The 13,444-nt window shown below is 42.2% G+C and overlaps 2 protein-coding genes and 1 long non-coding RNA gene across 6 annotated transcripts; 2 read left to right on the top strand and 1 right to left on the bottom strand.

Annotated features, from left to right (window-relative positions):
- The first annotated feature begins 431 nt into the window (after positions 1-431).
- hhatlb (hedgehog acyltransferase like, b) lies at positions 432-8,013 on the top strand. 3 transcript variants are annotated; one of them, XM_034573065.1, is made up of 12 exons: positions 432-608; positions 2,411-2,551; positions 3,892-3,959; positions 4,064-4,177; positions 5,198-5,392; positions 5,517-5,726; positions 6,179-6,350; positions 6,487-6,631; positions 6,732-6,767; positions 6,855-7,056; positions 7,294-7,435; positions 7,526-8,013. In XM_034573065.1, exons 2-12 carry the CDS (start codon positions 2,446-2,448, stop codon positions 7,732-7,734), a joined length of 1,599 nt encoding a protein of 532 aa, XP_034428956.1. In that variant the 5' UTR covers positions 432-608; positions 2,411-2,445; the 3' UTR covers positions 7,735-8,013. The 3 variants fall into 3 exon arrangements, with proteins under 3 accessions (XP_034428956.1, XP_034428959.1, XP_034428957.1); XM_034573068.1 differs by having other exon boundaries at positions 2,392-2,551; XM_034573066.1 differs by having other exon boundaries at positions 432-612; positions 2,417-2,551.
- Positions 4,083-5,615, bottom strand: LOC117754240. Of its 2 annotated transcripts, XR_004612370.1 has the most exons (3): positions 5,477-5,615; positions 5,275-5,412; positions 4,083-4,214 (listed from the first exon to the last, which is right to left on the bottom strand). It is a non-coding gene; the product is annotated as an uncharacterized LOC117754240 (long non-coding RNA). The 2 variants fall into 2 exon arrangements; XR_004612371.1 differs by lacking the exon at positions 4,083-4,214 and having other exon boundaries at positions 4,970-5,412.
- Positions 8,014-9,540: 1,527 nt separating the features above from the next.
- On the top strand, positions 9,541-13,398 carry klhl40b (kelch-like family member 40b). Its single transcript, XM_034573064.1, has 6 exons — positions 9,541-10,807; positions 11,263-11,423; positions 11,495-11,602; positions 11,693-11,878; positions 12,510-12,659; positions 12,948-13,398. Exons 1-6 carry the CDS (start codon positions 9,680-9,682, stop codon positions 13,057-13,059), a joined length of 1,845 nt encoding a protein of 614 aa, XP_034428955.1. The 5' UTR covers positions 9,541-9,679; the 3' UTR covers positions 13,060-13,398.
- The last annotated feature ends 46 nt before the right edge of the window (positions 13,399-13,444 follow it).

Here is a 13,444-nt window from a genome sequence, read left to right as displayed (position 1 = left end):
TGTGAATCACGGATGTTTGGTTACAGCTCAAAATCGCAACAGGCTTAGACCCTCCCAAAACAGATCTGGCAGTCAGTAATATGGAAAATGGCAACGAGAGGAAAAAGAGAGAGGAGGTCTTGTCATTTGAAAATGTTGAATAATCACACGCGTCTTTTTAAGTGTTATCAAACAAGAACAATTACACTTAAACGTAAAAGTGTGATACAGAATATGGTGCATTATGAATCATTCTGCACACAATAGACTGCTGCTGCATTATTTAAGGAGGTGTAGGATATCTTAAACCGGCCCAGATCAGATACCCTGGTGCTGTAATGACGTTGTCTTGCTTATAATCTATTACACTGATTTAGCAGTCGTGCTGTTCCACCCCCTCTGTGTCAGTGGTCAAAGTATAAATACATCATTTCACCTTTAACCGGTGGCAGCTCCCTCTCAGGGAGTCAGAGGGACCCGCAGCCTGGCCTGTGGATGCACAGCAGCTGTAAAAGTTGACATTTTCTTACGTGTTTTGTTGAACACGTTGCTTTAACCTTCTGAGACAAATTTGAGAAAGATATCGTTCCACAGCGACTTCTTCTGAGCTTGCGATTGCTGCGTTCAAGGTCAGTATCACAACAGGTGCTGCAGGGGACAAGCTTGAAGTGCATGACCGTGTGGCATTTCAACAGCAGGGATCTCACCCACACATTGTGCCGGGGGAACAGGGCTTTTGATGTGGCTCATACTTTAGTTCATATCGGTGAGTTCTGGCTGCCGTGCTACAGAAACATGAAAGTAATCTTTAGTTTCTGCATCACAAAGCAGTTTATTGTTGTTTGTCAGCATTGAACGTGAACTTAAGCAACAGAATCAACTCACAGGAGAGAAGTAGTTTGGTTAAAAATAGCAGGCAGCTGTACTTTGTCTTCACGGCTCTGAATCCTAATCAGTGGAAACTTGCCCATTTGCCCTCCACTGTTCTTTCCTTGATATACGTCTATAACTGAGTCTCTAACACATAAGATAAAACTTCTTTTGGTTCCGAAGACGCATCAATGTGAAGCCATCCAAAAAGTGCATTTACTCTAGTGAAGTATTTAAGTGCAATTTTGATGTTATGTATTTGTTAATTCAAATTTGATGCTACTTAATTGTGTTGTCACATTTTACGATGCAACATTTATCTGCCAGTTGTGGTCATTACTTTGCAGATAAAGTTTTTACGTATAAAAGCTTTGTTGTGCTGAAATGTTGCAGATCAAACAAGTCAAACATGATTAAAATGAGGAGCAGCTCAACCAATTATAACATGAAAATGCAGCTTTTCTCATGTGATTATCAAAAATTGGAAGGAGCCATTCTTCTGCGTCATCATCAGCAAAAAGTATCAAAGTTATACTGTAGATAGTGATGCATGAAATGCTTATTTCAGAATATTATATTAATAATACATTGCATTGTGTATGAATATAATTACTTCATGTTGTCATATGTCAGTGAAACATTATGTTTACAATTACACTTCAGTTTAATAGTAAAGCACTTGCATGTGCTTTCTATCTAAAATACTTTTGATCCAATGACTGAATGATCACAGCCATTAACACTTCCTACCACAGAGTACTTGAATCTCTGATACTTTATTTTGAAGTTGTTTCTTCTGGGTTTATACTTGTGACTAAACAGATTAAACTTCTTGATATGTGGTTGTGGAGGTGAGGGGGGGCTGGGAGAGCAGCTTCACCTGCACCACAGAGGATCAATCAGCACAGGTGAGAGCTGTTAGCTGAAAAGGCAGAACTGGGAAACACTCAGGAACTCAGACCCACGGGACTGAAGGACACTCTCGGACTCACAGAGACAGTCACAGAGACACAAACCCAGAAAGGACTGAGCGGCAAAACTAGACCCTTTAAGTTAGTTCATTTATGTTTGTTCACGTGTGTGTGTGGGGTGTAAATAAAGTATGCTTTAAAGCAACAGAACCGTCTCTGGCTTTGTGGGAGAGCCCCGTGGCACGGTCGACTGCCACAGTGGTTGAGTAGTTTGCATCAAAATTTAAGTCCTTCAGTCAGTAAAATTGCTAAATATATATGATATGTGAGTGTGAAATAATGAAATAATTACATGATTTATTCTATCATACATTGCAATATTTTGTTTTACTTATTGGGATTCACAGTATGTGAAAATATATGAAAATGATTTAAGTATAAAGTCTCACATAGAGGAATAACTGGAATAAACAGCTGCAGGTTCAGGTCTTTATAATGGGTCGCCATGGTAACCGTAATGGTCCCTCTCTCTCCTGATGTTGTAAGTGTAAGAATGAGAAACATGAACAGGTGGGGACAAGCTGAGGAGTGTCATTTCAGCTGTAAAACCTGTTTTAATTGTTGACTGTAGTTGCTGTCGTTGTGTTCAGGAGTCTTCACAGCTTCTTGTAGTGTCTCCGTCACCATGGGGATCAAATCTGCTCTTCCCAAATATGAGATCTACTTCTACAACACGGTGCTGTGTCTGGCCATGTTCTGGGCGGCCGGCTGGATCTTTGAGGTGTCCAGCTGTGAGTACGAGGAGGCACACACACACACACACACACACACACACACACACACACACACACACACACACACACACACACACACACACACACACACACACACACACACACACACACACACACACACACACACACACACACACACACACACAGCACTAGCACATCATTCTTGTGTAGCTGATTAGTCTGTCTCTGAGTCAAACCACTTGTCCAACAGAACAACACATGCCTCATAAAACAACACATGCGCCAGGTAAACAATGCAGTCCAATAAACATTAATATTTCTCTTTTAGATGATTTTTAGCAGAAAAGTTAAAGAAACTGTCTCGGCCGACACCAAAAGCAGCAAAAACTAAAACCACCATGTGCTGTATAACCTGTTTGTTATGCAGCCGGCCTCCAGGGGGCGATGGAGATGCTTTGGCTTTCACTTTTGTGGGAGCTGTCATCCACCTTTACATACAGTCTACGTAATAAATTATTTGTCAAATTTTTCACAAACTTTTGTCAATTTTTTCTTATATTAAGTACCGTCCTGATTGTGTCAGGATAACATCATAACTGGGCCCAGATCCGGCCCACATACCACGTGGAATCATGGCACTTGCTCCTGTTTGCCAGATATGGGCTTTAAATAAGTCATAGCAAATTATTTAGGCCATATTCACCATTTACCACATGGGCCACTTTAGGTTTAACATCCAAATTACACCTGACTTGTGTTTGCCATTAGACGCCCCTCATTTGTTTTGGCATGTTTGGGCCACATTTGTTATTTCATAAGTGGGCCACTGGAGGCTCAGATTTTGTCTGGGCCACAAGGAGACCAGAGCTGCCCCATCATTGCCTGAAGTGGCCCACATCCGTATGTTATCTAGGTAGTAATCCTCATCGCTCCAAATGTAGACGAGAGCCACAGATCTACAACACATCGAAAAAACAAGGAGCATTAGTTTAACTTGTTTAGTTAGAGCTCAAGCCTCCTGTTGTACACACAGACAGCACAATACGCAGTGTGCAAACAGTACAGGGGCTGTGTCACTGTGTGAGTGAAGAGCTATGCAGACCACACAGAGATCGAGTGTCAGTATTAATACACACAGACCAGAGGAAGAAAATAGGTCCTGTGTTGCTGCTGCATATTGTGTGTCTCACTGTCACTGTAACAACACATGGACTCAAGGACAAGATGATTCTCAAAGTCCAGTGACAGAAAATGTAAATGTGTGTGTGTGCCTGGTTCGTTTCAGCCACTCAGCACAATATAGTTTCCAGTCAAATATCATTCATTAAATCTACAATAAATTCCCCTCATGTTATTTTGTCTTTTTCATATTCCAGCCAACGCAAACAGGAAGTCATTCAAAACCAGCGTGAAACCAGGATGGTACTATTTTGGGAGGAAAATGGTGAGAGACCATTCACATTTTAAATGAGGCAGATTTCTTAATTTATTTTTTACATTTTTGTTCTGTTTCAAACTTGAACATTTCTGTCATTCACCACTCTGCAGGATACAGCCGATTTCGAGTGGATGATGTGGTTTTCCACGTTCAGAGCACACATCCTGTTCGCTCTGTCGGGTCACATCCTGTTCGCCAAGATCTGCTCCATGCTGGCTCCTCAGGTGCTTCTCAGGATGAAATGATGCATTTATTGAGCTCCTAAGAAGAGATGATGAGCTAAAAGAGGGAAAGAACTGAGCCACTATAAAATCAGGTGGAGGAGACGACCATGTCATTTGCCACAATTAATTCATCTCACACTGTGCTGTTATTTTGCAAAGTTTGATTTGAAATCCACTTTGTCACAATTCACACAAGTGGCTTTTAATATCATGAGCTAAACAGCAGATGATGAACGGGACCAGGTGGAAAGAGAAACAGAGCAAATGGAGGGATGAGAGTGTAGCTGAAGAATGAAAGAGGCGGAGCAATATACAGAAATGTAGCTCCGTATTTAACAAGACCAGTTATACCACTCAAGTGAAAGTGAATTCTTTGAGACTGTCACTTTGTCTGCACTGATTACAAAGAAATATCAATGACCTGGTCATTGAAAACACTAAAATCATTGAAAATAAGGAAAATTGAATGAAATGGGAGCAGAATTTGTATTTAAATCATATACAATATTCTTTAATGCTCCATATGATCATTCAAAAATTAAAACATAGGGGAAATCAGACTGAAAAATCTAGGGAGATTAAAGCAAACCACTGCATTTTCATTTTTCTTTTTGGCTCAGTCATCGCAAGTACTTATTATTCATATTATAGAAAAGACGGTATGTAGAACTACCAGGTAGATGTAACTTACCTATATGTGTAAATACTTTATGGATGAACATGACCTTATTGTTTACTTAATCATTCTCTTTGAATTCTGAATATCACTGGGTGTATTACAAAAAAAATGAAAAGAATAATTGCAAGGACACAACGAAACACTGGATATTCTGAGGTTGTACAAATTTATGAACCCCTTGTTGTTAATAAAGAAAACATGGCCGTATGATAAACTGGCCTCAAGGGGGCACTTTTCAGTTCTTCTGGCTAAAAACAGAAACAGTTCAGATTTTCTCGGACAAATTCCAAAGCTGCATCATTGGACTGATTTAGAGACGTGTGGTTTCTCCCCTCTCACAGCACAGGTCCTTGGTGTACATGGTGTATGGAGTCCTGGCCGTGTGGACCAGTATGGGCTGGACCTACGTGACCCTCACCCTGTCCCACTGCATCCTGCTCTACAGCATCTCCCTGGTGAAAATCCGCTGGCTCTGCTTCGTCACTGGTCTCGGTACCCTCGCCACGTTCAAGTGTGAGCCCTTCGTGTCCTGGCAGGTGAACCGCTGCACACACATCTGGAGAAGGGAGGACACATGAGGGAACAGTTGATGAAAAGTAAAAAAAACGGGGGGAAAGCACATGGTTCTTTTCTTTATTCTCCGTTGTCTTTGTTTCACAGGCTGAGTTTGTGTACGGCGACTTTGAGCTGCGCCACGTTCTCTTCTATGGAGGTTGTGGGTTCACCATCATGCGCTGTATGAGCTTTGCTCTGGAGAACTGTGAAAGGAAAGATGGAAACTACAACATCCTGGAGCTGCTCAAGTACAACTTCTACCTCCCCTTCTTCTATTTCGGGCCCATCATGACCTTTGATAAATTTCATATTCAAGTAAGTCAAACTAAGGCCTCATTACTCATCCCAGTCAGTCTGCAGCTTACAACTGATTCAGCTTGTTTTACCATAGAACAAAACAATGTTTATTTATGATCCAAGGTCACCAGATTGTGATGGATTCCCCCATTTGATTTAAATATTTGATCCAAATATTGGAAATGATCTTAGGACCCCTTGTCAGAGCCTCATGACCCCCTCAGGGGTTCCGGACCCCTAGCTTGGGAACCACTGCTCTAGAGGAGACTTCAATGTTTTCCAGATGTAAAATTGACTATTTTCTGGTCACTACATCCTGAAGGAGATCAGTTAATAAATACAAGAATAATTATATAATTTAATACAATTAAACAGTTCACCTTCCCTCGATCTGATCTGTGACATACACGCTTTGAGTTATCTCTATAGGTTGCAGGTGAGTTTAGACATGTGTCTGCTGCCCCCTGCAGGCCAACAAGTCAGCTCTGACCAGGAAGGAGTGGGAAATGTGGAACATCAGTCAGCAGGGCCTGATCCACCTGGGGGTCATCATCGGAGTGGACGTCCTCTTCCACTTCATGTACATCCTCACTATCCCCGCCGACATGAAGCTGCTCAAACACCTCTCTGACTGGGCTCTAGGTCTGAATCACCTCCTGGAAATATATTAAAAGTGAATTAAGCTGTATTTTTCCCCACAAATGAACACGTTCTCCCTCGTGTTCGCTGTTCTTTGTGTAAAAGGAACGCAGAACTGATTTGTTTCCATCATTTCCAGTGGGTCTGGCGTACTTTAACTTGGTGTATGACTGGGTGAAAGCAGCCGTCATGTTCGGAGTCATCAGCACAGTTTCCAGACTGGATCATCTGGACCCTCCCAAGCCGCCAAAATGCATCACTATGCTCTATATGTTCGCTGAGACGTGAGTTCAGAATCCATAGCTTGATTTTAACCGGTTCACTACACTCATGATATAATATTAATACAACACTAAACCTGATCTTTCATTTTCCTTTTCGTAGCCACTTTGACAGAGGAATCAATGACTGGCTGTGCAAGTGAGTGTCCCTCAGAGAATGATTTATCATGAAAGTGTTATTTCTCCTGTGACGTTTGGGCCTTGTGATACGTTTTTCTGTCCACAGGTATGTGTACGATCCCCTGGGGAGAAAGCATGACAACGTGGTGGAGGAGCTGGTGGCGACGCTGTGCACCTTCGGCGTCACCGCGCTCTGGCTGGGCCCCTGCGAGGTGGTGCTGCTCTGGGCCTTCTTCAACTGCTTCGGCCTCAACTTTGAGCTGTGGACGGCCAAGCTCTTCTCCATGGAGCCTTTCGCTTCTTTTGAGGTGGGGTCATATATCAGAGAGAATATTGACATTATATTATTTTAGTTAACGAAAAAAATAAAGAGGTTTCTTGAGCCAGTAATAATCCTGGCAGCAGGGAGGTAATACCTACAGAGAGAAATCTTATTTGATCTATAAAAGTTTAATCAAACAGGATTAGACAACTTTCTTCACATGGTCCTCATCAATAAAATATATTTTATGTGTTAGTTCATTATTTTTTTATGTATTCAACAGATGGCGATGACAGAAGCAATGTCCCGCAGGATCAGAGCCGTCGCCAATACTTTTAACTTCTGGTGCATCGTCCTGTTCAACATCCTGGCACTGAACAGTTTGGACTTCGCCAAATTGGTCGCCAAACGTCTGCTTCTCAAAGGTGATTCTTTTTTTGTATTCGTTGAAGAAGGTTTAATTTCACCCACTGGCTCTTTCAATAACCAATCTGTGCGTCTCCTCTCCTTTACAGGTTTCCCCATAACCACCATCATTGTCATGTTCATGACCTACTGCCTGATTCAAGTGATAAAGGAGAGAGAAAGGAGGCAGGCCCTCATCGATGATCCTGATCCTCTTCCTCCAGCCCCCAACGCCTCCACCACCAGCCCGACCAGCGCTGCAGCCACACCTGACGCTGCTCAGCCCGTCGCTGATCCCAGCAAGGAAAAAGCAGAGTAGATATTTGATGGTCGTCAGACAATGAAGGATGTCACAGCCAACGGTATTAATAAAGTTCAGTAGTGTCAAACAACTTTAACTGTAAATATGTTTGCCATCATTTTGCTGTATTTATAACTAAAAGTGATAAAAAATGAATATTGATGAAAGACAATCACATTTGATATCTTGTCATCTTAAACTGGTCAACCTCACCGTAGGGAAGTTAAAACTAAATTTAATGAGATCTGAAAAAGCTGCATTGAGTGTTAATACACAAAAATAAACTTTGATTTGTCACGTGTTGTGTCTTTTCTGACCTTTCCACTGGATCTGTTTGAATACGAATGACATAGAGGAGCTTTTTGCACCGTCTGAGTCAGTGTCGTGTCTCGTGGTCGTGGGTGTGAGGTATTTCTGCAGGATTACATCAGCAGTTTGTTTTGCGCCTCCACGCTGGAAACAGATTTGAAGAGCGTCCAGTTGGAGCAGCTGTGGTCACACTTGTGCCGCGTCACTGCCCGAGGCCTGAACAATGTGTAGTCAAAGACATTTAATGCCATGAGAAGAGCAGAGATTCAGTTTTTACCCTGATTTCAGTGCTGCACATGGGTTTTTCATCAATTCGATAGGGGGACGCTGCTTTCACCAGACCACACCAGAGATTTTACACATGAAGATCAGTTTGTTTGTCGTGAGCTGTGCATGAACACTGCAGGTGTGTTGAGTCTTTCGTGGCTCCAGAGGACCTTTCAACAGTCTGAGGGAACAACCTTGATGAAGTCATTGAGGTTATTTTAGCTCGAGGACGAGTTTAGAGGATGAGATGACGTCAAGTTGTATCATGGAAAGTGTTTATGCAGCATGACCACTTCTGTCCTACGAAGTAAAAACAGAGCAGCTACATATTTTGTTAAGTAAAGACGAGAATCTGACTATTTTGTCATTTCTCTTTACCATAAACAATCATAAAAAAACTATAAAAAACGTATGGAAAAGGGTAAATCTATGTATCTCTATAAATCCTCCAATAATTTAGTATATTTTAATGATTTATTGTAGTAATTCAATTCTGATATCACATTGAGTATTAGTAACTTCCATATTCGCCCCTGACATTCAAAAGGTTTGATTTGTTCTAAACTACATCCTCACAAGTTGTAACAGAGTATTAGGGTCATATATAAGGAAAATAACATAATGACTTCTTTCTCTAAATCTCAGATTTGTTCCATTTAGGATTTTTGGTCGTCATATATATGGCCGTCATATATCTTTTTATATATATATATATATATATAAAGATGTGAATTGTTCTACAGTATTGTTATTATTAGTAACCAAGTAAGTTGTTGGATAGGGTATTTGTCTTTGATTAAAATTTTCTTTTTTATCTTGATGTTCAAGGTAAGAGACTAAAATAATCTGCTTTTATCTTCATCCTTTCTTTCCTGCTCTTTTTTATTGAGGGACAACATAGTGGAGTTTGTTTTAACAATGACATATTATCACTTCAAAACAGCCGAGGCAGTGAAAAGCACCAGCTCAACGGTTTAAAGGGTTCAGTGTGTTGGATTTAGTGGCATCTAGTGGTGAAGTTGCATATTGCACCCAGCCTCTCCCTCCCTGTTTAATTGTCAGCTGTCTGCGTGTGGGTGGATGGTCCTGGGGTCAGGGGTGGGACAGGCAGGCTGAAGCATGGATATTACGTTTCATGTTCCATAATGAAGCTCATAGCTCCACAGCGAGCACCCAGTCTATAAATAACCGAACAGTTGGAACTCGGTTGAAGGGTCTGGACAGCTGAGGAAGTGGGCTGCCCCCAGGTTCAGCTGGTGGGAGCTAATAGTAGACTGACTGTGCCTCTAAATCCTCTTTCCAGGCTAGAAACCAGACGTACAAGAAGCTCCACTTTTTGTTTGTTCGCAGCCCCTGAAAGGCTCCTCGTGCTCACCTGCCTGTAGAGATGGCTTTACCCATGAACCCCATGGACGAGCCAAGGATTTACCAGCAGACGCTGCTCCAGGACGGCCTGTTCGAGTTGCTGGAGAACGACAAGCTGGTCGACTGTGTGCTGAAGATTAAAGACAAGGAGTTCCCCTGCCACCGGCTGGTCCTGTGCGCCTGCAGCTCGTACTTCCGCTCCATCTTCCTGTCCGACCTGGACGAGAGCAAAAAGAAAGAGATCGTCCTGGAGGATGTGGAGCCTGGTGTCATGGGGCTGATCCTCAAGTACCTGTACACCTCGAAAATCAACGTGACAGAGCAAAATGTCCAGGACATATTCGCCGTGGCCAACGTGTACCAGATCCCCTCAATTTTTACCGTGTGCGTCTCTTTCCTACAAAAGCGCTTGAGTCTCAGCAACTGTCTGGCGATCTTCAGACTCGGCCTGATGCTGGAGTGCCCCAGGTTGGCGGTCTCTGCCCGGAACTATGCCTGCGAGCGATTCCAGCTCATCTCCAGGGACGAGGACTTCCTCCAGCTGCTCCCCAGTGAGCTGGCAGCAATTTTGGCCAACGACAACCTGAACGTAGAGACAGAGGAGGACGTGTTTGAGACTCTGATGAACTGGGTGTCCCAGGACGTAGTGAACAGAGAGAAGGAGCTGCCGGGTTTGCTGGACTGCGTTCGTTTGCGTCTGGTCAAAGAGGATTACCTGAAAGAAAAAGTGGAGAAGAACACGCTGATCTCTTCAAATGCTGAACTGCAGGAGAAGCTGCAGCTGGTTAAGGATGCTCACGCTGGGAAATTGCCAGAGGTTAAAAAAAGCAAGAAGGAAAGTGGTGAAGCAGAGAAAGATGGAGAGGGGGAGGATAAAGAGGAGGAGGAGGAGGAAGGTCTTCTCCCTGGCATCCTGAATGATAACCTGAGGTTTGGCATGTTTGTCAGGAACTTGATCCTGATGGTGAATGAAGCGGGGGCTGTGGCGTACGATCCGTCAGGGAACGACTGCTTCGTAGCATCACTCTCCACACAGATCCCCAAGAACCACACCAGCCTGGTCACCAGGGAGAACCAGGTGTTTGTGGCGGGAGGATTATTCCTGGACGAGCAGAACAAGGAAGATCCACTGTGCTCCTACTTCCTGCAGGTACGAGAAATAAAGATTCGATTAAGTTGCTGTAAAAGAAACTATTCTCTTGATATTTTATAAATAATAAAATAAATAGATTGATGAAGTAATAAGGTGTGAAGTTTTACTCTCATCGCTATAAATTTAAAGTACAATGAAACAAAAAAGCTTGCATTAAAAACCTCATGATAGCCAGTTAGTAGTAACCAGAATTTGCTCAAATCCGCAAAACTTTATTTGCAATTTACGTGAACTTTAAAAGACAAGAAAAGTGTGAGCCGTACAAATGCGGTAATCTGAAAACTCTTGACAAAGCTTCACTTAATAGGCTGAAACTGAAGCTCTATGTGATACTGTCGTCAATATTGTTGTTTTTAGGATGAGTATATAACGAGTTTGCACATGCACCACTTCCAGATGCATGTGTTCATGTTTATAAGCCATGCTCAAATGTTTGCCCCCTGTGACCTCAGTACGACCCGGTGAGTGCCGATTGGCTGGGGATGCCTCCTCTCCCGTCTCCCCGCTTCCTGTTCGGACTGGCCGAGGCAGAGAACTGCATCTTTGTGCTGGGAGGGAGGGAGCTGAAGGAGCAGGAGCACACGATGGACTCAGTTCTGGTCTACGACAGACTGTGAGTGCCAGTTATAAAACAAACCCTCGTTGAATTTAGTGAATCCTAAATACAGTATTTTACATTTACAGATCTTTTAAATGGGGTGAATCTGAGCCAATCCCGTACCCAGTTTATGGACATGCGACGATATCCCACAATGATCTCGTCTATGTGATCGGAGGAAAGGGGGACGACAAGTGAGGCTTTCATTAATTGTCTCATTAACATTTTCCCCTTAAATAAAAGTCACATAAAAGACAAACCTCAGTTATCTCTCTCATGAACAGGAACTGTCTAAATAAGATTTGTGCATATGATGCCAAGAAATTTGAATGGAAGGAGCTGCCACCCATGAAGACCCCACGCTCCTTATTCGGAGCCACCGTTCACAACAACAAAATCTTCGTGGCAGCAGGAGTCACGGACGACGGCCTGACAGACACCGTGGAGGTGTACGACATCGCCACCAACAAGTAAGTTCATCCAAAACACGTCAACATGGCTGACAAAGGTGAACGTGGATGTCTCATAGAGCAGCTTAATCATACTCATGAAGTCACAACTGGTAAAAACTAGAAGATTGTCTTACCAAATTGTGCCTGTTACAAAGATTTACAAAAGGAAAATATACAAATATAAAAAATAAGCAACCATATATTCAAGATATAAGTTCTTCAAGTGAAAACAAGTCGAGGGAATGAGGGTGCAAAGAGCAAACAGTGGCAGTAGAGAAAAGAGACAGATATAGACAAGTATGATAAATAATATTGAATACTGCACAGTGTATTTAAGTGGTATGATAAACATTATAGTTATTGTATTGTTTTAAAGTGAAATGATGAATGTGATAAATAAATATTACACAGTGGAGACTTGGCAGTTTTGTAATTTGCAAATTCCAAAAAAAAGGGAAAGTTACACTAAGATCTCAAACTTTTTTATGTTCCCTTTTCTTTCAGTAACTTTTACTTGTACTTTATTTGTATTTTGGTATTTTTGCACATTAACATGAACATTGACTACTTTGTTTAAAGGCTAAATTATCCTATTTCCCTAACTTGGATTCTCATCCACTACCTCTGCTTACGTGTTTCCACTTTCCAGGTGGTCAGACTTCGTACCGTTTCTCCAGGAACGCAGCTCCCTGAACCTGGTGTCTTTGGCCGGGACGCTGTACGCTGTGGGCGGTTTTGCGATGATGCCTTTGGAGAACAGCGAGGAGCTGGTTCCCAAAGAGATGAACGACGTCTGGAGGTGGGTCACAGTCATAGACACAGTTATTTTAATCTGGACATTCATGCAGGGGATTATACTTGAAAAATATCTTCAATCTGTAACATAAACCTGCATGTTAAAATCAATCTAATGTCTCAAGTATTTTAAGTACTTCAAACATAATTCTTATAAAATATTGTGGTTTGCAGTGTTCAATGTATATTTTTACACAACACTAAAATAAAATCCCACAGTGACACCTTAAATCAAACCAATCTGCCCTCACATTGCATTTTAAGACAAATGAATTCCTGTCAACCTCGCCAGGTACAATGAGTCGGAGAAGAAGTGGAACGGGATCCTCAGAGAGATCCAATACGCTTCGGGGGCCACTGTCCTGGGGGTCCGCCTCAACACGCTGCGTCTCACCAAGATGTGAAACCTGCCGCCGCTTCCTGTTTGACGGGAGAAATCAATGCTACAGTCCAAGGCAGTTGCACAGTCCAAGGACGGGAAGAGTCACACCCAAGGTCACAATGACATCCAACACGAGCAAGCATGTCATGAATCAGCTTGTGTGATCGGTGTTTGTTTTTATTTTATATAACACTGCTCCAGTTTGTGATTGTGGCCCGATTCTTGTCATGGACAATTTTCTTTTTTTAAATTTATAATTTTTTTTTATGTGATTCAGCAAAATGATTCAGTTTGTAAAATTGTAAACAATGTGTAGGTCTGCTGACATTTTTTGCACTGAATGGAATAAAATTGACAAACATCTACCAAACATTTGTCTTGATAAACATGGAAAATGTTTCAACAAG

The sequence above is a fragment of the Hippoglossus hippoglossus genome, chromosome 20, assembly GCF_009819705.1.
Source record: "Hippoglossus hippoglossus isolate fHipHip1 chromosome 20, fHipHip1.pri, whole genome shotgun sequence".
Classification (NCBI taxonomy): domain Eukaryota; kingdom Metazoa; phylum Chordata; class Actinopteri; order Pleuronectiformes; family Pleuronectidae; genus Hippoglossus; species Hippoglossus hippoglossus.
The sequence above is the reverse complement of the archived record's forward strand: the minus strand, read 5'-3'. Positions and strand labels throughout refer to the sequence as shown.